Source organism: Pantherophis guttatus, chromosome 7 (genome assembly GCF_059756535.1).
Source record: "Pantherophis guttatus breed Tessera chromosome 7, ASM5975653v1, whole genome shotgun sequence".
NCBI lineage: Eukaryota > Metazoa > Chordata > Lepidosauria > Squamata > Colubridae > Pantherophis > Pantherophis guttatus.
In genome coordinates this window covers 6207321-6229933 of record NC_142069.1, presented here as the reverse complement: position 1 = coordinate 6229933, position 22613 = coordinate 6207321, and the positions used below count along the sequence as shown (strand labels likewise).

General features: G+C 46.9%; 2 protein-coding genes across 3 annotated transcripts in view; both read right to left on the bottom strand.

The window, feature by feature from the left end:
* LOC117676847 (store-operated calcium entry regulator STIMATE-like) overlaps positions 1-22613 on the bottom strand; it is a 44966-nt gene that overhangs the window by 9897 nt on the left and 12456 nt on the right. Inside the window, exon 5 of one of the 2 annotated variants that reach the window (XM_087873577.1) lies at positions 13062-17045. The exons of the other annotated variant lie outside the window; for it this stretch is intronic. Coding sequence (XP_087729703.1) covers positions 16756-17045 — 290 coding nt within the window. The 3' untranslated portion in view covers positions 13062-16755. Of the gene's footprint in view, positions 1-13061; positions 17046-22613 lie in introns of those variants that run through there. 2 annotated transcript variants of the gene reach the window in all.
* Positions 20695-22613, bottom strand: part of LOC148112761 (uncharacterized) — a 2320-nt gene continuing 401 nt past the window's right edge. Inside the window, exon 1 of the mRNA XM_087873576.1 lies at positions 20695-22613. This exon is cut by the window's right edge and continues 401 nt beyond it. Coding sequence (XP_087729702.1) covers positions 20695-22374 — 1680 coding nt within the window. The 5' untranslated portion in view covers positions 22375-22613.

The window sequence follows — 22613 nt, the reverse complement described above, 5'->3', positions numbered from 1 at the left end:
AGTGATTCATTTAACAATCGTGGCAAGAAAGGTCATAAAATGGGGGGAAACTCAGTTAACAACTGTCTTGCTGCGGTGGCGCAGTGGTCAGAGTGCAGTACTGCAGGCTTCTTTTGCTGACTGCCGGCTGCCTGCAATTTGGCAGTTCAAATCTCACCAGGCTCAAGGTTGACCCAGCTTTCCATCCTTCTGAGGTGGGTAAAATGAGGACCCAGATTGTTGGGGGCAAAAGTTTGACATTATAAACCGCTTAGAGAGGTAAAGCTTTACTTCACAGTAAAGCACTGTGAAGGTTGCCTGATAAACACAGATAAACCTCCAGGTGGCCTCAACGCCTCTCTAAAAGGATGCAAATGACCAGCATATCTACAAGGAGTATAAATCCTTCCATTCCCCACCATTTAGTCAGAGCTGAAGAAGCTTCTTGGATGAGAAGCAAAACGTCTTCAAAGAAAAAAAAACAAGAAAGTCCAATTGCTTCCTGAAAAAAGCACTTTTGGGTAAACAAATGGTTGTAAGAAGCATTATATGTAATGTAATACATTACAAATAATTCCCTCAACACTGTCAAACTATTTACGAAGTCTGCACTACTATTAACCTTCTCATCGTTCCCACCAGCCATCTCCTTCCACTTATGACTGCATGACTGTAATTTTGTTGCTTGTATCCTTACGATTTATATTGTTTCCTGATTGCTTATTTGTAGTCTATGACTATCATTAAGTGTTGTACCTTATGATTCTTGATGAATGTATCTTTTCTGTTATGTACACTGAGAGCATATGCACCAAGACAAATTCCTTGTGTGTCCAATTACACTTGGCCAATAAAAAATTCTATTCTATTCTATTCCATTCCATTCCATTCCATTCTATATCCCATCCCATCCCTTGTTCTATTACTTTTCTTTTTCTTTATCTTTTTCTTCTTCTTCTGTTCTATTCTATTCTATTCTATTCTATTCTATTCCATTCCATTCCATTCTATATCCCATCCCATCCCTTGTTCTATTACTTTTCTTTTTCTTTTTCTTTTTCTTTATTTTTTTCTTCTTCTTCTGTTCTATTCTATTCTATTCTATTTTACTCTATTCTATTCTAGTCTAGTCTAGTCTAGTCTATTCTATTCTAGTCTATATCCCATCCCATCCCTTGTTCTATTACTCTTCTTCTTCTTCTTCTTCTTCTTCTTCTTCTTCTTCTTCTTCTTCTTCTTCTTCTTCTTCTTCTTCTTCTTCTTCTTCTTCTTCTCTGTTCTATTCTATTCTATTCTATTCTATTCTATTCTATTCTATTCTATTCTATTCTATACATGTACATCTTTTTTAGAAACTTGTGCTATTTGAAATTGCTGTTGTGTTCACTCGACGTGCTTAACCTGGTCGTTGTATTCACCTACTGTATTTTCTGGGTTTTCCCAAGAGAAAGGTTAACCAAATAGAATTGATCCTGGTGCACGCAACACCCAACGCCACATTAAAAACTAACCAAGGTTAACACTGAACAAATTCAGCATCTTATGCAAACACTGTAACGCCAGATGCCTCTTACTGCCTTCTGTGCATGCACTATGTTCACGCGTGTGCCTTCCGCACATGCACCTGGCCTCAAAAACGTGCCTAAATAGGATGGCACTAATTTGCCCGAACCGGCTGAATACCACCTCTGGTGCAAATTCAGCTAAATTTTTTTACACTCAGAAATTTCTTAGAAAGGCTTTGATGATCTTTCCAGACGGATGTATTTTTTTTTAAAAAAAATGTATTTCAAAAAAAAAAACCCAAAACCCCCCAAAAACTCTCAATTTAACAGACCTCAATCTGTCAGATTTTGGATGCAAGCAAATAAATCTGTGCATATGCCGTTTGATCGGCACAACTACAGATAATCCTTGACGTTATGACCATAATTGAGTAATCAGAATTACTGTTGGTAAGGGAGACATTTTGTTAAGTGAGTTTCGACCCGTCTTACCACGTTTCTTCCCACGGTTATTAAGTGAATCGCTGCAGTTCTTAAGTTAGTCAAATGGTCGTTAAGTGAATCCGACTTCCCCATTGATTTTGTTTGACAGAAGGTCGCAAAAGGGGATCACGAGACCCCGGGACACTGCGACTGTCATGAATAGGAATCAGTTGCCAAGCGTCTGAATTTTGATCACATGGCCAAGACTAAATAAATAATAAATAAATAACTTTATTGCAGTGGTGAAATCTAAAATTTGTTACTACCGGTTCTGTGGGCGTGGCTTGGGGGGTAATGTGACTGGGTGGGTGTGGTCATTAAAAAAAAACTTTTAAAACTATTTTTTTCTACAACTTCTTCGACGAAGAGGTTGTAAAAAAATGCTTTCAAAAGGCTCTGACGATCCAAGCTGAGTTGCCTGATCGGCAGAGGCTTTTTTAAAAAGCCTCTGCCGATCAGGCAACTCAGCTTGGATCGTCAGAGCCATTTAAAAGAAAAAAAGCCTCTGATGATCGCGCGACTCAGCTGGGCGGGGGGGGCAGGGATTTTTGCTACCGGTTCTCTGAACCACCCGCCGAGGTCATCTAGTCTAACCCCCTACTCACGCAGGAGTCCTGTACTAGGATTCAAACTGCCGACCTTTCTGATCGACAAGCTCAGTGTCTTAGCCACTGAGCCACCTGGTCTTTTTTCCCCCACCCCCGGTCTGAAGTCAAATGCAAGAATTCATGGTTCAGCTGAACGAGAGGAATTCGGCATGGAGGAAGAATGTTGTGGAAGAATTTGTTGCTATGAGTTAACGACAGTTCTTTCTGAATTCAGCTTTGGTGGAAAGAACCTTTTGACCTCTTTAGAAAAACTCCAGATGTTCTCTTTGGGGGAATACAGAATAAGCCCTGATATTTCCAAACATGACGCATGCAATTTTAGAGGCATCTCTCTGGCTTCTTCGATCACACCTCCGTCCAAAGATATAATGTAGGAGTATTGGTGGAGCAGTCTGGAATCCATCCAGAAAAATTCAATGTAGCTCTAGATAGAATAGAATAGAATTCTTTCTTGGCCAAGTGTGATTGGACACATAAGGAATTTGTCCTAGGTGTATAAGCTCTCAGTGTACATAAGGAGAATAAAATACATTCATCAAGACTAAAAAGATACAATTTTGTAATAGTCAAGGTTACTAATAAGCTATCAAATCATACTAGGAAACAAATAAAAACAATATAAATTGAAAGATACAAGCAACATGGTTATAGTCATAAGTGGGAAGAGATAGATACTAAGTAAGGAAGAGAAGAATAATAGTAATACAGTCTTAGTAAATAATTTGAAGTGTTGAGGGAATTATTTGTTTAGCAGAGTGATGGCGTTTGGGAAAAAACTTTCCTTGTGTCTAGTTGTTCTGGTGTGCAGGGCTCTATAGCGTCGTTTTGAGGGTAGGAGTTGAAACAATTTGTGTCCAGGATGTGAGGGGTCTGTAAATATTTTCCCAGCCCTCTTTTTGACTTGTGCAGTAGACAGGTCCTCAATGGAAGGCAGATTGGTAGCCATTGTTTTTTCTCCAGTTCTAATGATCCTCTGAAGTCCGTGTCTGTCTTGTTGGGTTGCAGAGCCAAACCAGACAGTTATGGAGGTGCAGATGACAGACTTAATAATTCCTCTGTAGAACTGGATCAGCAGCTCCTTGGGCAGTTTGAGTTGGCGCAGAAAAAGCATTTGCACCTTTGGGACAACTGAATGACTGAGAATCTCCCCAGACTTCCATCACTGGAGGTTTCCAAAAAATAAACCAGACAACCATTTGACCAGGATGATATAATGTCTGTTACCTTGAGCAGGGGGTTGGACTAGAAGACCTCCGAGATCCCTTCCAGCCCTGTGAAATTCTACGATTCTAAGTTCTAAACGAATGCACGCAGGGGTGGGCTTCAAAAATTTTAGCAAGGAGTTCTCCGCCCGGTTACTGCGTGGGCCTGGCCATGGTGGGTGTGGCCTAGTCGGTCTCAGGCACCATGGTGGTGGGGGTGTTTTTGCCCTCCCCGGGCTCCGGAGGCTTTTCTTGAGCCTCCGGGAGGGCAAAAATGGCCTCCCCAGGCGCCGGAGGCCCTCTGGAGGCCGTTAACAGGCCCGGCCTTCCTGAACTTCCAGTAGGCCCGTTTTTCACCCTCCCCGAACCTCTGCACTTGCCCTGTACTTACCTGCATCCAAAACGGGCCACGTGGGGACTCCTGGGAGGGGCGGGGCCAGCCAGGAGTGGGATTTGGGGGTTCTCCAAACCGCACAGAATCTTAGCTAGAGGTTCTCCCGAACCCCTGCAGCCCACCCCTGAATGCATGATAAATCCACACTCTAGCCTCCTCTAGTCCAAAAAAGGCATCTTCTTGGGGCGCTTTGCATTAAATGCCTTCCACCGCCCCCAATCTCCTCCTTTTCCAAATGAATTGCTTCCTTTTCTTCTCTGTTTTGTTTTTCTTTCACGCTCCTAATCTACTTCCATCTGGCACGGAAAAATCCTTGGAGGGGAACAACGGGTTAGCCAACTGAAAAAAAAAAAAAAACCCAAGAACCACAAAAGCTTTTAGAGGCTCCCAGCTGTTCAGCTAAGCCTTTCCAGATGTGGGTTCTGACTTGCACCGAGGCTGCGTCTCTTTGCAAAAGGGGGAGCCACCCACCTAATGCAGCCCGTGGGGTTGCTTGCATAGGAACGGGGCCCGGCCATGCTTTGCCATGCGAGTTCTCGACTAAGCCAAACAAACAAACAAACAGGCCAGCATGAACGTAACATCTGGATGGAGGTTTCTGAGGACATGAAGACCAGTCCTGCAGGACAAGGATGAAAGCCGGCACCTTCCTTCCCCAAAAAAGTTTTTACTTGGTTAAAAAAAAAATGCCAAAAAAAATTAAGAATCGTAAAGAAACGCTGTAGGAAAAAAATTAACTATTATCAGTGGTTAGATAATAGAAGTCGAAATTAGAAGGTAAAAAATTATTACTATGTACAAGTACATGAGGAAAGATTATTATTATGTATAAGTAAATAATATATTATGATTATCATGTATAAATAAAGAATATATTATGATTATTATTATGACTATGATTGTTATCATCATTAGCAACATTATTATTATCAGCCTGTTTAAGCAAACTGACCCAGATAATACACTTTTTAAAAAAGCACTTATGTTGATTAAAGAAAAAAAACGTATAACACACACACATACATATATTTTATACCAAATTTATATTTATATTTTATATTTAAATTTATACCAAATCGACTTCGTGCTTCTAGGCAGTTAAAAGGAAGAAACAGCTATGATCACACACATTGCTCCTAGAAGCACGAAGCCGAAAACACCAGCCTGAAGATGACGAATGAGACTTGGTCGAAACGTTGCCAAGACACCTCCAATTTTACGCGGGAGAAAACCCAAATAACCAAAGACCTACATGTATATATGTATGTATGTATGTATGTATGTATGTTTGTTGCTAAGTAAGGCAGTTAAGTCAGTGAGTTTGCCTCACTTAAGACTTTTTTGGACCTGGTTGTTTTAAGCGAATTGTTGCTGTTGTTAAATGAATCATTCGGTCATTAAGCGAATCTGGCTTCCCCCATTAGCTTTGCTTGTCGAAAGCTGGCTGGGAAGGTTGCACTGCTCTGTAGCACAGTGGTTTCTCGACAGACGACTGTAATTGAGTCTGGAATTAGAGTTGTAACGCGTGCCGATCATTAACTGGATCTCCATATAGCTGCATCCATTTTTACAACCTTAGGCCAACAATGGTCGTTAAGCAAATCCATTGTCCAGATGGAGATTAAGCCATTAAGTCACCAGTCATAAATCGAGGATTACCTCTAGCGTGGAGTTGTGTGGCACAAACTTTTATAAATTAACCAACAATCACAGCCTAAATTTTTCAAAAGTGGCTTTAAGTAATGCTTCAGCCCTTAATGAATTTATTTAAAAAATTTAGATGCCGTACAAATTCCCAGCGTTGAGTTTGCAAGAGAGCCAAACTGAGTCTTCCCTGGGAATTTAGTAACCAAACAATATCTTGAGCTGGAATACTAGAATTCAGCCAATTCCACAAATCTGGAAGAATTTATTTTCTAATTTGTTTCTGTCCAAGATTGGTCCAGGGAGGAAAGACAGAAAGGAGGAACAGCAGCTTCAAATTGGAAAACGTTGGAGGGGAAAAAAAGATGGATTTGTCCTCAGAGAATATACAAGGTATTTTTAGTCAGTTCCATCTGCAAACTGTTTATTAGTTGTGCTTAAGAGAAGGAGAAACTTATCCAGCAAATGATTTTAAGGTTTGTAAACAGAATGCTGCCGGTTTTTTCCTCTTTTACACCAAAATACAATCTATATCAGGGGCCTGCAACCTTAAATGCTCAAAGAGCCATTTGGACCCGTTTCCCACAGAAAAGAAAACACCGGGAGCCACAAAAACCCTTCCCATGCCTGACTGTTTCTTGAGCGGCCACAAAACTGGCATATGTAGCTGAATTAAATGTTCTGTTTTCTTCTGAAACTTTTATTTTCTTGGATTTATCCATGATTGGCCTACCGGGGGTTGAAAAGCTCAATAAATCATGTGCTGGTGGATGTCGCACATTGGTGGTTGTGACGCATATTTTGAGTGACAGGGAGCCACAGCAGAGGGGTGAAAGAGCCACATGCGGCTCCAGAGCTGCAGGTTGCTGACCCCTGACCAGTACTATTCCTTCAGCTATATTGTTAGAAAAACTTGTGATGGCCTCTGGTGGAGTGGAGAAAAAAAAGCTAATATAAATTACGCATATTTTTCCATCAAATGGACATTTGTGTATTTTAATTAGGACGGATGGATGATTAAATAATTTAGGTATTTCTGCTTTTGTTTCGCCTTTCTATTTTTTGATTTTGCCCCTTATACACGTCCCCTACTCCAATTTTCCCCCTCTATTTTTTCGATGTTTGCTTTCTAATTATAAAATTTTCCTTCTCTTTTTCCTTCTCACTTTTTCAAATATGACACCTTAAGTTCTTTTTTTTTAATTATATCATTTTTAAATATTAGCATTGCAGCCAGCGGGGCTGTATCGGTTAAAAGCGTCAGGATAGAAACCGGGAGGCTGCGAGTTCTAGTCCCACCTTGGGCATGAAAGCCAGCTGGACCAATCACCGGGAGACCATGAATTCTAGTTCCACCGTGGGCTGGATGACTTTGCACCGATCACCAGGTGATTGTGAGTTCTAGTCCCTCCTGAGGCCTGAAAGCTGACCGAGTGACTTTGGGCCAGTCACCAGGAGACTGTGAATTCCAGTTCCACTTTAGGCATGAAAGCCAGTTGGGTATCTCTGGACCAATCCCAGGAGATGGTGAGTTCTAGTCCTGCCCTGGGCAAGAAGCCAGATAGATGACCTTGAGCCTGTCACTCTCTCCTTGGGAAGGACGAGGGAAACCATTTCTGAAAATGCTGTCTACAAAACCACAGGAATTTAATGTATTGACAGCAGTGGTGAACTCCAAATTTTTTTACTACAGGTTCTGTGGGCGTGGCTAGGTGGGCGTGGCTAGGTGGGCGTGGCAGGGGAAGGATACTTCAAAAGCTCCATTCCCACCCCACTCCTGAGGGAAGGATATTGCAAAACCTCCATTCCCACCCCACTCCTGGGGGAAGGATTTTGCAAAATCTCCATTCGCACTCCACTCCTGAGGGAAGGATACTGCAAAATCTCCATTCCCACCCCACTCCTGGGGGAAGGATACTGCAAAATCCCCATTCCCTCCCCACTCCTGAGGGAAGAATACTGCAAAATCTCCATTCCCGCCCCACTCCTGGGGGAAGGAGACTGCAAAATCTCCATTCCCTCCCCACTCCTGGGGCCAGCCAGAGGTGATATTTGCCGGTTCTCCGAACTACTCAAAATTTCCGCTACCGGTTCTTCAGAACCTGTCAGAACTTGCTGGATTTCACCTGTGATTGACAGCCAGTTTGGTCTAGTGATGAAGGAGCTGGACTAGAAAGCAGGAGATCCTGAGTTCTAATCATGCCTTAGACATGAAACTAACTGGGTGACTTTGGGTCAGTCCTTTTCGCTCAGCCTTGGGAAGAAGAAAGAGGAGGCGAGAGCAAGTTAATCCTCCCAAAGTCTGCCAAGAAATCTGCAGGGACTTGTCCACATAATTGCTAAGAGTCAAGAATAACTTGAAGGAACTAAAAAACAAAAGAAAAACAAGAAGTATTAATAGAGTTATATCAGCCTCAAGTCGTCCTACAAGGTTGCCTACTTGTACCAGCTGGAAAATGATCCTGGAAGGGATGAGCAAAGAACAACCCCGGGAAAGGTGCCAAGCGTCTATATTCCCAGCAAAGGGACAGCCAAGAATGTATAAGAACATAGAATCGTAGGTCTGGAAGGGATCTCAGAGGTCTTCTAGTCCAGCCCCCCCCCCCCGGGTTCAAGTCAAGACACCCTACATCAAGGGTGCCAAACTCAATTTCATTGAGGGCCGCATCAGGGTTGTTTTAGACCTAGGGGAAACAGGTGGGTGTGGCCAGGGTGGGTGTGGCCAGCTCGACATCACTTGTGTCGGGGCGGGGGGCACCTGTGGTGGCCCGGGTGGGGTTGGGGGGGATCCATTGTCTCCAACGGAGGAAGGCGAGACCAGGGAGAGCGCCAAACCCTGTCCTTCAGAGGAGCCTTGCCATCTGCTGGTGGCCAAGTGCTAAGGCAGGATTTCCTTTCCTTCCTTCCTTCCTTCCTTCCTTCCTTCCTTCCTTCCTTCCTTCCTTCCTTCCTTCCCCTGCCAGTGTTAGTGGAGTGTGACTTTCTCCTTGATAGTTCCTTCATTACAATATTGTTTTCTCTCTTGATTGTTTATCTGGTGTTAATTCCTGCTTATCTGGATGTTGGCTGCTGTGGGGATGTGTTCTCCTTCCTTCCTTCCTTCCTACTTTCCTTCCTTTCTTCCTTCTCTTCTTTTTCCTTCCCTCTTCATTCTCCTTTCTTCGTCCTTCCTCTCTTTCCTTCTTTTTTCCTTCCTTGCTCTCTTCCCATGATTCCTTCTTTTCTTTCGTCTTTCCTCTTTTCCCTTTCTCCTTTCCTGTCCCTTCTTGGATGCTCAAATGCAAAAGGGGAAACATTTCTCCTTTTGTTTTGCTTTTAGTTTGTTTTGCTAGCCCTCTGCCAGCAAAAACAGAGCTGAAGGGGGCCGCGCGCAGGGATGGGATTCAGCCGGTTTGGACCAGTTCAGGAGAACCAGATGCTAATTTTACATCTGGTTCGCCGAACCGGTAGTTGAAAGGACTGGCTGGCCCCGCCCACCCTGCCCCGCCACTCCCAGGAGTCTAGATGCGGCCCGTTTAGGATGCCAGGAAAGTGCAGGGCCCATGCGGAGGCTCTGGGAGGGCAAAAAACAGGCCTCCCGGAAGTTCTGGAAGTCCGGAAACGGGCCTGTTTCCAGCCTCTGGAGGGCCTCTAGAGCCCAGGGGAAGCTGTTTTCGCCCTCCCAGAGGCTCAAGAAAAGCCTCCAGAGCCTGGGGAGGGAAAAAACACCCCTCCCCCACCGTGGTGCAGGAAACCGAGTAGGCCACGCCCACCATGGCCACGCCCACCCAGCAACCGGGCAAAGAACCTGTTGCTAAAATTTTTGAATCCCACCCCTGGCCACACGCAGAGCTTAGAATAGCTCCCAGAGCTCCATTTTTGCTGGCAGAGGGACCGTGGTCCTTCGCGGTTTCCATGTCTGCCCCGCGGGCCAGTTCTAAGCACCTCACGGGCCGGATCCAGGCCCCGGGCCTTGAGTTTGACATCCCTGGCCTATATGATCCAGGTCAAATGATTCTCCAACATCTTCTTAAAAACTTCCAGTGTTGGAGCATTCACAACTTCTGGAGGCAAGTTGTTCCACTGATGAATTGTTCTAACTGTCAGGAAATTTCTCCTTAGTTCTGAGTTGCTTCTCTCCTTGATTAGTTTCCATCCATTGCTTCTTGTCCTGCCTTCAGGTGCTTTGGAGAATAGCTTGACTCCCTCTTCTTTGTGGCAGCCCCTGAGATATTGGAACACTGCTATCATGTCTCCCCTGGTCCTTCTTATCGTTCAACTAGACATACCCAATTCCTGCATAGCAATTGTCTATCTATGCCCATGATGGCGAACCTATGGCACGCGTGCCTGAGGTGGCACGCAGAGCCATCTTTCCGGGCACGCGTGCTGTCACCCAACTCACCTGCAGCTGCGCATGTATGTGCACCCCAGCTGGTTTTCAGACCTCCAGTGCGCATGCATGCAATTCCAGAGACCCTGCTGGTCTTCAGAGCTCTCTTATGCATGCGTGCAGCGTGCACATGCGCAGGTGGCATTCGTGTGTATGCCCAGATGGTGCAATTGCATGTGCAGTGCATGGGGGGAGACATGGGAAAGCCGTGCGCATGTGTGGATGGTGCGTTTCCATGTGCAGCGCATGGAGGGAACGCACAAAGGCCCGTGCGCATGTGGTTGTGCGCACAGCGCCCGGGAGAGGAGCCGCACATAAGCGAAGCATGTACCTGTTTAGCACTCAGTGACTAACAGTTCTTAAACTGTCTGACCCACTTAACCTGTTTCTTCATCTCAAATAATGTCACCACCCCCACACAGCTACCCCCTAGAGCAGGGGGTCAGCAACCTGTGGCTCTGGAGCCGCATGTGGCTCTTTCACCCCTCTGCTGCGGCTCCCTGTCACTCAAAATATGCATCACAACCGCCAATGTGCGACACTCGCTGGCATACAATTTATTGAGCTTTTCAACCGCCGGTAGGCCAACCCTGGATAAATCCAAGAAAATAAAAGTTTCAGAAGAAAACAGAACGTCTAATTCAACTACATATCCTAGTTTTCTGGCTGCGCAAAGAATTTAGTCAGGCACGGGAAGGGTTTTTGTGGCTCCCGGTGTTTTCTTTTCTGTGGGAAACGGATCCAAACGGCTTTTTGAGTGTTTAAGGTTGCAGATCCCTGCCCTAGAGAGTTGTTTTACACAAGTATCTCAGCAGCCACGCTCACAACGGTTACTCACAAACAAGTCACTACAAATGATTCCACTAACCCCCAAGGTACGCCAAATTACACCCACTTTTAAACAACTACCGGGGGGGGGGAGGCGTCTTTGCTCGACATTGAGTTGATGGCATATAATTGAGAGGTCTACTGTAGTTATGCCGGTATTTTGTTTATATACATAATACTGCAAGGGTGGGGCCACAAAATAGAATCAAGTAATAGGAAACGTAGAAGCTAACGTGCTCTGGGACTTTGGAATTCAAACAGACCAGCACCTGCCACGTAAGCCCCTCCACCCCCCCAGACTTCACAATTATCGATAAGAAAGACAAAAGAATTCCGGGGTAGAAGATGTGGCAGTAACTGCAGGCAGAAGAATACAAGCGAAAAAACCTGATCGGATTCATCCAAGAAGCTTCTTCAGCTCTGACTGGATGGTAGGGAATGGAAGGATTTATACCACTTTTGAAATCCGCCACCGGTCGCCACCAGTTCGCTGCCCACGCATGTGCGCCAGACACACGCTGCGTGTGTGTGCATGCACAGTGCACACCAAATGCACTGCGTGCGCACGAATGTGCAGTGTGCACCAAACACATGCTTCACGCGGGAAAAAGGAGCCCTTTGAAGGTAAGTAGAACAGCGAGGGGGGGAGAAACAGCTGTGCCGCGCGATTTATATTCGCTAGAAAGCAGAATTTCCTGCTTTCTAACGAATATAAATCGCGCGGCACAGCTGATCATTAGAAATACCGGTTTGGACTAACCGGTAGCTTTTTTATTACTACCGGTTCGGCCGAACTGGTGCGAACCGATAGGATTTCACCACTAATTTATACGATCAGCGAGCCTCGGTGGTGCAGCGGACTAAAGTGCTTTTAAGTGCTAGCACTTAGCTGCCAGCTGCCTGCAATTAGTGCAAATTCGAATCTCACCAGGCTTAAGGTTGACTCAGCCTTCCATCCTTTCGAGGTAGGTAAATTGAGGACCTGGATTGTGGGGGCAATAAACTGACTTTGTATAGAACAACACCGCTTGGGGGCGGGGGGAGGGGAAAGCCCTAATAAGCAGGCTACAAAAAAGTATGCAGGCTATTGCTATAATGCATTGTAAGCCGCCCTGAGTCTACGGAGAAGGGCGGCATATAAATTGGACTAATAAATAAATAAATAATAAATAAATATACTCCTTGCAAACAGCTGGTCATTTGCTTTCTTTTAGAGAGTCATTGAGGCCATTTGAGGTTTGTCCGTGTCCTCAGGCTTTGCACCACTCAGGTGGCCCCCGAGGACACAGATAAAGTGGCCTCAACGACCCTCTAAAAGGATGCAAATGACCAGCTGTCTGCAGGGAGTATCAATCCTTCCCTTCCTCTCCATCCAGTCAGAGCTGAAGAAGCTTCTTGGATGAAAAGTGAAACGTCTTCAAAAGAAAAACCAAGAAAGTCCAGTTGCCTCCTGAAAAAAACACCTTTGGGATAACCACGGCCTGGAAGGCTGAGAATCTCCATAGATATTTAGAGTTTCTAGGGTTTTTTCTTTTCCTCCGCAACAATCTTGCCCCAAACTTCATGCCATGCCTCAGTTGTCCTTCATCCGAACGCTAAAATTATTTAAAATCTTGTCTTGATTTCAAGTCCCCAAGCAAACACTACGCATTAACCTCCATTTTTTAAAAGAGCCAGAGTAAAATCAATCTTCGCCAGCACTTGCTCGGGGGGGGGCGGGGGGCGGAATGGATGGACGGGGGGGAGGAATTACAGCAATTTTGACAGCCGTGAGGAAAAGCCCAGCGAATGACCATTTTTACACTGCTCTTATAAAAGGGGGGAAAAAAATCAGAGCTGTAAAGGTCACTTCCATTTAAAGAGAAAATATTTTGCTTGCCGCTTGGACGGACAGAGAGAGAGAGGTGGGGGGGGAAGGGAGGAAGAAAGAGAGAGAGAGAGAGATGGAGGGAGGGAGAAAGAGAGAGGGGGGAGGGAGGGAGAAAGAGAGAGAGATGAAGCGGGATTTACTAATCCCAAATTAATCAGGAGACAAGACCACAGAGATCCAGAGAAAACAGGCTTTTATTGAATATTGCTAGCAATAGGCCCAGTGCAGTAACCTGACAAATACTGAGCCCCGAGCAACGCCCTGAGGCAGGTTTTATAGGTTTCATGATCATAGCATACTTTCAGTTCCTCAATATGCATACATACAGATAGTTAAACTGGAAAAGTACAAATACAGAAGTATATAATGGAAAAGTATAAAAGCAGAAGTCTATGAGTATACCATCCTATAGGGTTTGCACAATACTATCTTGGAACATCTTGTGGTTACAATGGTTACAACATTATAGTTACAACAGATTGCTACAGAGAGTACAGATTTAGGATAAAGAGCGATTCGTTATAAATGTTACAAAAGCAAGGCCTTTGTAATACATACTGTTAGGATATACCCTATGAGGGGCTCTCCTTCATTCCCCCCTGTTGAGACTTTGCCAAGTGCTGCAGTCACTGCAAAGTTTCATATTCGGGGTTACCTTCCGTGGAGTTACCCCCCTCTATGTCTGCAAGTTTCTGGTATTCCCACCAGGCCATTGCCTGGGCTGTGGCCTTTTTGTCCACCAATAAAGACAAGGTGCTGGTAATGGTGCGGATAAAGATTGGAAGCACACAAGGCAAGATAACACAACCAGCAGCAATGAGACCGATGAGAGCGACAATAGCCTGCAAACCAGGTAGTTTAGGAAACCATCCCGAGAAAGCATCAGCCAGGTTAAGGCCTCTCCATGTCTGTACAGGGACATGTGCAATCTTGACCATCTTATCGGTGATTTCCTTAATAACATGGCCACTATCGTCAATCTCAATGCAGCAGTTAGTAAGGTTGAACTTACCACACACACCACCCTCTTTGGCAAGCAAATAGTCCAAGGCAAGTCGATTCTGCATAATATATGTTCTAGATTTCACACTTTCCTTAGCCAGTTTAGTGAGGCCCTTAACTGTTTCATTAGTAATGATCTCAACCACCGCCTGCAAGCGAATGAGGCGATTGAGGAGATAGATCGGGGTGCGGTATCCCCACATGCCATCCTCAGCCCACGTGGCTGGGCCGTAATATTGAATTATCCTTTCAGCAGGCCATTCCTCTTCCTGGAATGTGTGTGAGCCGCCCACTTTAACCTTTTCAATTGCAGATGTGTCTACATGGCAGCGGGTCCTAATGAGATTCCCAATCTCATCATAGACCGGTACCCCTAAAATCTGCCTATTTCTCAGGGGTAACAAGAAGAAGCCTGGGCGAATGATACCTAGAACACAGGAGCCACACCAGCCCGCAGGGAGTTCAGCATAGGCAAAGGCACCGCATAACCAATACATACCATCTGGAGCCAACCAAGGAACAGCTCTATTCATTGGATCCAAAATATACCTTTTCAGAAGTTGCACTCGTTCCAGAGCGGTGTCATCGGTGGTGTATGTCCTGTTAGTACCAGACCACCAGGTACGATTGTTCCAGGCAGAGCGGCAGCGAAGAGAACCAACATAAAAGCAGCCGTTGGAACGGTTTCTAGTGTAGCAGACAGAACCTACCAGGTTAGAAGTTAAAGCCCAGGTGCCATCCTTACCTGGGGTGGCAGTGAGATTATTACGATGTTCCATATCCAGGACAGTGGAGTAATTAAGTTCCTGGGCCTCCCATGGCCATTTGTCACCCATGTTTGTACCTCCACAGACAAAACAATTAGAAACGTTAAGGGTATGAGCAATGTCCTCTGCTAATCGGACAAAGGTATTATGTACCTGGGCAGGGAAATCAGGAATGTTAAGCTTAGCAATTTCTTCGTAGAAAGACCAAAAGAGGTGTTTGGTGTCCCCTCGGGATCGTGCTCGTTTGGTAAATTTAAGCCTTATTTTTGCTCCTGGATCCCTACCTCTGCCATCAATTTGAAAACCATAATCAGCAAAGGCTCCATCTCTATTCAAAGACCAAAGCGAATGATGGAAAGTAAGGACAACGGGATTACATTTACCCAACGGACAATTACTTGCAGCTACTCCGTTCCGAAGGGAGATAGCCTGGGTGCTATCCGTTTTGGAGATACAACTCTTATAGGGACACCAGTTGTAGGTATCAGCGATGTGACAATCAGGTTTTGATCTAGTCCTGAGACACATATACTTATTGTTAAACATATACTCTCTTTCCCAGTCCAGTCCTCCGCATCGGGTTTGATAATAGCCTCCTCTATTAATAAGGTTACAAGCATCAAAGGATAGAGTCAGGGATTGTTGTCTGTAAGGAGTGGAATTTGAAGTGACCAATTCCAAGCCGGAACCACCCATGTGATATAGGTAGACCCCATGTTCAGTCCACTTGGTAATCTGTGAGGGGTCATAACATTGAACTACCGCCTTCTTATCCCTGCATCTCCTATAGACTGTGTTATTCAGAGTGCAGGATGGTAATTCGGTCAGACAATCGTCCGGCTTAGCAGTGTGGTAAATTAATGTATTGCTAATAACCTGGTCCGACCGGGTAGTGACTATGCATTCGACACACGAGGATGGTATCGGTTGCTTAGGTTTGGGTGCTGGCTGCCGAGAAGGAAAGGGACCAATACGATAACAGTATGGTGCGTCGTTATGAGCACAAACCTTGTACTGGACAGAGTCCCGTGTACATGTCCGTCCTTCGCTGCATATTGAAGTGGTCACTGGGGAGTAAAGGAAATTGGAGCCTTGTACACAAGGGGTGCACTCAGTCAGGTCCCCCTCCTGTAAATAGCAGTATATCCCCTGGGTCCCATTGCACCGGTTATACAGTTTTTCTTGAACCTTACAGGTGGTTAAATCGAATTGAGTGCATGAGGCTGGCTTCCCATACACCTTTTTGTTTGTCTGACAACCACAAGGGCTCTGCCCGAGCGCGTAGTCTTTCTTCACCTCACGAGTGGTCCTGTGCTGGCGCGAGGTACCGTGATGGTCAGAGCCAAAGGGGCGTATGAGATGGCATTTTTGTAAGGGGTCATCGTTGCAGCGTAAGAATGAGTAATTCTTATATTTACATGGGGGTAGATACCCAGAAGAACAATTAGGTGCTGCAAGAAGTGTGAAGGCAAAGCGCCGGCCGACTGACAGGGACAGGAAACAGTCAGTACATATGGACGGTGTTACAACTGTAGCCAGGAAACGAGGTTTCTGACTAGGGCTGAACTCAGGTTCGAATCCCACAGGGTCATAAAACAGAACTGGATCCAATGTAGGTGACATGTTTCCTCCTAACCACGTCCAAATGTCATCATCCATGGGGAAGCGCTTGCCCTGATCCAGGGGTGAAATGGGGCCCTCCAAAGCCAAGCTCCCCTTCCCCCCTGTTCCAAGCAGAACACGATAAAGATAAAGTGAATTAATAACGATACTGGCTAGTAAAAGAACAATAACAACCCAAATGGAAGGCAAAAGGCCACGGCGAATACAAGCCGTCTCACGGATGCGCTGAGCAGGATCCATCTAAGACCAATGATAGGAATAGGTAGGTTCTGGTTGACTAAGGGCTGTGAGAACCGTAGGAGTTGCCGTTAGGGTAGAGACCCGGTGGCCAGAGGAATTGGAATAGAAGAACCCCTCAAGAGCTTGTTCGATGACAACTATGTCACAAATAAGGATACAGTCAATACACAAAACACAATCAATACAATGGGAACAGCAGCAGGAATCACAGGGGCAGGGGCAAAACCAGCACATGAAATCAAGGAGATGCCGAGGGGACTTGCCTCCCAGAGCGCAGGGTGAAGCGAGGAGCGTTGCCCGTGCGATGGGTATTAGCCTCCGGAGTAATACCTGCAGGGGATTCCTCTTCGGCTCCCGTTCGTGGAGGGACAGCTTCCGGAGTGTCACCAGAAGGGGCAGCCACAGGTGCAGCGCGCTGTCGACGAAGGGTGAGACGCAAAGGCTGCTCTGGATGGGAATCCACCCGCCAATCGGATGAAGCGGCAACCTTGACTCGGGACCAATGGATCCAAGGCTTAATTTCAGCAACTTAAATAGCAAGCGGAGAAGTCAGCACTACAGAGAAAGGTCCTCTCCACTTAGGACAAAGCGGTTCCCGTTTCCACTCCTTAACCCACACTTCCTGACCAGGGGAGATGTTGTGAGTGGGGGTTACAAACAGGTGCGGGCGGGAGGACAGAACATAATCCTGTAACTTGTGAACCATTCGATTAAGTGATTGAAGTTGTTGGAGCTTAATAGTGTCTCCCAATTGGGTCTCGGAAGACAGAGAGGGACGAACTAAGTTGGGAACCCTCCCATAAAGCAATTCAAAAGGGGAAACAAGCAAATCTTTGCGAGGAGCGCAGCGCACAGCGAGCAGAGCCATAGGCAAGGCATCTGGCCACTTGAGGTGCGTTTCCTGACAAATTTTTGCCAGTTTGTCCTTAATTGATCTATTAACCCGTTCCACAAAAGAACCACTACTGGCGTGAAAAGCACAATGAAGGCGCCAGTGGATACCCAGCATAGTGGAAATCTTCTGTGTTGCCTTATGAATAAACTCCGGGCCATTATCTGAAGAGATCTTAGAAGGCAGGCCGTAACGAGGAATGATAAGCTGCAAGAGGGCCTTCGTGACCTCAGAGGCCCGCTTGGTGCGAGTGGGAATACATTCTGGCCAACCCGAATAGGTACAGATAATGACAAGCAGGGCAGTGTATGAACCAGAGCGGGGCAAATCGGTGAAATCAATCATAAGTGAGTCAAAAGGAAAATCTCCTCTAGGCTGATGTCCTTGCGGGGGCTGGGGTCCCGTTCTAGGGTTATTAGCTGCACAAGTGTGGCACCTGGAGCAGACGTTGGCTGCAATGCTATGGACCTTGTTGATATAGAGTTCTCGCAACAAGGCATGTGCCAAAGCAGTCTTGCCCAGGTGCAATTGCGCATGGACTTGATTAACGACATCCCAGGCCAGGTGGCCCGGGAGGAAGACACGAGAATCGGGCAAGATCCACCAACCCCCCTGTAGGAAAGCAACGAGCTCACGGGCTTGGGCAAGTTCAGATGCACTATAATGAGGCTGCATAGAGTCCGGGGGGTTCCATAAGGTGAGACAGTGTGCCTGCAGCTTGAAAGGTTTGAAAGCCGCGTGGCGAGCCTCCTGATCAGCCTTATGGTTCCCCAGTTGCGTGTCAGATGGTGATTTCTGATGGCCCCGACAGTGCATAACAGCCACCTTGCGTGGGGCCCAAACACTGTCCAGCAGGCGGAGGATTTGTGGACCATACTTGATGTCCTTTCCCCCTGCAGTAATAAGTCCCCTCTCTTTATACAATGCCCCGTGGACTTGAACAGTTAAAAAAGCATATTTTGAATCGGTGTAAATGTTAACATTCAGATTTTTAGAAAGCTCAAGGGCCCTAGTTAAAGCATGGAGCTCTGCCAACTGGGCACTAGTACCAGGAGGGAGGGGCTCGGCTTCCCAGACATCCGTTTGAGTAACAACAGCATATCCAGCCTTACGAACCCCATCCAGAAGGAAACTAGTGCCGTCAGTGTACAGTACATAGTCAGGGTGAGGAAGAGGGACATCTGACATATCAGGGCGGCTGGCATATGTTTCCCCAATCGTCTGAATGCAATCATGGGCAGTATCAAGATCAGGCTCAGGAAGGAGAGTTGCCGGATTCAAGGAAGTAGATTGCTTTAAAACAATCATGGGGTTGTGAGTTATAAGGCCTTGGTATCTAAGCATTCGGGGATTGGTTAACCACAAATGGCCTTTTGTTTCCAAGACAGCCTTCAAGGCGTGAGGGGTTTGTATTTCAAGCTCTTGTCCAAAGGTAAGCTTGGAAGACTCCTGAGTAAGTAGAGCCGTCCCAGCAACAGCCTTGAGACAGGCAGGCCAACCCCTCGCAACAGGGTCCAGCTGCTTGGAAAGATAGGCTACAGGGCGATGCCAGGTTCCTAACCTTTGGGTTAGAACCCCAACAGCAACATTCTGTTTAGTATCTACAAATAACTGAAAAGGTTTGTCTAAGTCAGGCAAGCCCAAACTAGGGGCTTGCATTAGAGCATGTTTTAAACTTGAGAAACTTTTCTGTTCCTCTTTTCGCCAGAGGAGTGGCTCCCGGTCACTACCTCTGGTTGCCTCATATAGGGGTTTTGCAAGGAGGCTAAAGTTAGGAATCCAAATACGGCAAAACCCAGCAGCCCCCAGAAACCCCCGGAGATCCCTTTTGGTCCGTGGGGTGGGGAGGCGGCAAATAGCTTCCTTTCTTTCATGACCCAAGGTGCGTTTTCCAGGCTCAATATCATAGCCCAAGTATCTAACTTTTTGCAAAACCAATTGTGCCTTTTTCCAAGAAGCCTTATAGCCCAGTCGCTGTAGAAGGTGTAGGAGATCATAAGTGTTTTGCCAGCATATGTCCTTTGTCTGGCCAGTGACCAGCAGGTCATCAACATACTGCAACAAGACCTCCGGCTTGGGGAGGTTCAAAGCTTCCAAGTCAGCTGCGAGGGCATTCCCAAACAGAGTGGGGGAGTTCTTAAACCCTTGAGGCAACCTGGTCCACGTATACTGCTGTTTACGACCAGTAGCCGGATTTTCCCACTCAAAAGCAAAAAGGTGCTGACTCTTTTTATGGACTGGGATGGTAAAGAATGCATCCTTAAGGTCAATGACCGAAAACCATGACGCAGTCTGGGGAATCAAGCCCAGAATAACGTACGGATTTGGGACCAAAGGATGAATGGTTACTGTAGCGGCATTTACTGGCTTTAAATTTTGGACCGGACGGAAACGACCATCCCCTTTTGGAATAGGCAAAATTGGGGTGTTCCATGCCGATTCAGTAGGGACCAGAATGTTATGTGCCAGATAGAGATCAATGACTTCCTGTATAGCCTGCATAATGTGTCTAGGGTAGGCCCGTTGACGAAGGCGAACAGGAGGTTTGGCAGGGAGCTCCTCTACAACAATGGGTGACTGATGGCTAGCAAATCCAGGGGGGTTGTCCTCAGCCCACAGGGAAGGGACGTTAAAATCCTCCCATCCGGAATTCGCTATGATTTCCTGTAAAGCCATTAAGCGCCATGCTTCCTCCTGGGGAACCTCTACAGAGACCTTGCCATATGTCAAAGAAGTAGAACCGTCCGGCTCAAAAGAAATCTGAGCCCTTAATTTACTCAACAGGTCTCGCCCCATAAGGGGAAGAGGGCACTCAGGCATGTAAACAAATTGATGGGTTATCGTTTTACCTCCCGTGTGACAAATTAGGGGGTTGAGGAATGGGCGTTTGATTGGCTGGCCTGTGGCCCCCTGGACCGTGATGGTATGCGAGGAGGGCTGGGCCAAGGGTTTGGTTATGACGGATCGGGTTGCCCCTGTGTCGACAAGGAAGGAAATGGGCTTGCCTCCAATATTGAGACTGACCATAGGTTCAGGGAGGCGGGCCGAACCCGGTCCATTTCACTCCCACTCCTCGACTTCGGCCAGACCAATGAGGGGGGTGTTGGACGCCCCTCGTCCCCTCCCTCGAAAGGGTCTGCCGCGTCCACCTCGGCCCTCTCGGGCAGAGCCTCCCCGATTTCCCTCCTTGGCACGTTCCAGTTCCTTTTCAGGGCATTCTCCCTTCCAGTGGCCAAATCGCTTACATATGGCACACCGATTTGGGTCCAGGGGTCCCCCTGACCCCTAGCTCCGATTCCGCCCCAGGGGTCCCCCTGACCCCTGGCCCCTTGGGCCGCCCCAGGGGTCCCCCTGACCCCTCAAGCCTCTACCCAGTCTTGGCCCATCTCGGGTGGCAGGCCCGCTCATCAAAGCTGCAGCAAGCAATTCTGCCTTTTTATGCATTTTTTGCTCCTGCTTCTGTTCCTCAATTTTGTCCCTATTTGCAAAAACTTTCCTCGCCACTTCCATCAGTTCACTCATTGATTTCCCAAGAGCTCCCTCCAATTTCTGCAATTTTCGCCGTATGTCAGGGGCAGATTGAGAAATGAAGGCCATTGCCAACATGCGAGCATTTTCAGGCTGAGTTGGGTCTATGGGGGTGTACATTCGGTAAGCATCTAAGAGGCGGGCATAGAAGGCTTCTGGGGCTTCACTAGCACCTTGGATCACCAAAGAAGGTTTAGACATGTTGGTGGTGGGTTTCCCCGCCACCTGGATTGCCTGCACCACAAGGCGCTGGTAATCCTGAAGGGACCTAAGATCCTCGATCTTATAAGGGTCCCATCTTGGATCTTCAGAGGGAAAATTTCTAGCCACCCAGCGTTCAATGGTCATATCCCGGGCTGGCATAGTTCCTTTTAAGATTTTAAGGGCAGCATTCCTAATCTTTTCCCTCTCTTCTGGGTTGAAGATGGTACTCATCAACTGTTGTAGATCCCTCCAAGTTGGATTGTGGGTATCTACAATAGTTTTAATCAGATCAGTAACCTCTGCTGGTTTATTACAAAACGGACCATAATGCATTTTCCAGTTCAAAAGGTCCGAAGAGGTAAACGGGACGTGTTGAAACACAGAGACAATTACGGGCTCCCTGTTTGGTTCAACGACGGACTGATCTACCCTCCTGAGAGGGCTCAGGAAAGCCGGTCCGTCTTCCGACGGATCCACTTCCTCACTCTGCCTGGTATCCTTTGAGCGAGTTCGATCAGCTATGGGGCCTTCCTGTTTCCCAAGGGGCGATTTTTGTCCCCCCACTGCTCCTTCTAATTCATCAGAGGAGGGGGTGATCTGTTCGCTTTTCTGGGTTTGTCGCTCCTTCGGGCGGGCCCCCCTGTCCGATCCATCCAAACTGGTTTGGGCGGAGCGGTCCATAGGGGTGGGTACCCCTGGTGAATCGGGGATACCCAAGTCATCCATGGCCCTCAGGAAGGTATCAGCTCCTTCTCCTGTACTGCCAGAAACTGAGGTGCTTGCCCTTTGGCTAATGTCACCCTCCCCCCGAGGGAGATATGGTGGCGGATTGGGCAGCTCCTCTGGGCAGCTAGGAAGGATGGTGGGGATTGTTTTTTCCTTTTTATATGGCAAGGTGCGAGAAACCAATAATCTACACCTTGCAGCTTTGCACTTTTGTAGCCAAATGGGGGGATGTTGTACTAGTGTAAGCCAGACATCAATATATGGGGCTTGGTCAGGATGTCCTGTGGTGGGGTGGAAGACCCTCTGGTGTACTTGCAGTACTATCCCTAGGTCCAGCGACCCTGCTGCTGGCCAGCCTACTCTGAGTTCTGGCCAGTCCACTTCACAGAACGTCCTCAACCTCTGCCTACTCCATCTTATGCCGTAATCTTGACTAATGTAGGCATCTTTGAAATGTTTTAACATACATGCCAAGGGGGTCAAAGGTGTACTTCCACCTCCACCCATTTTTTTCCTCCCAGGGCACCAGACAAGACAAGTAGGAAAAGGGGTTGGGAAGAAGGTAAGGGGTCCTTGCCTGCCGGCGTCCTTTTCTTCTCCCTCCAGCTGGATTGAAACGTGCCTGGTCTCGTGGTCTCTCTCTTAAGCGGTTCTTGGAAACGTCAACCGAGCCAGGCAGGAGACAACGGAACTTTTAGATTCCTCTGGATCGTCGCCACACTGTAGGGGACTCGGAGGATCGGGGA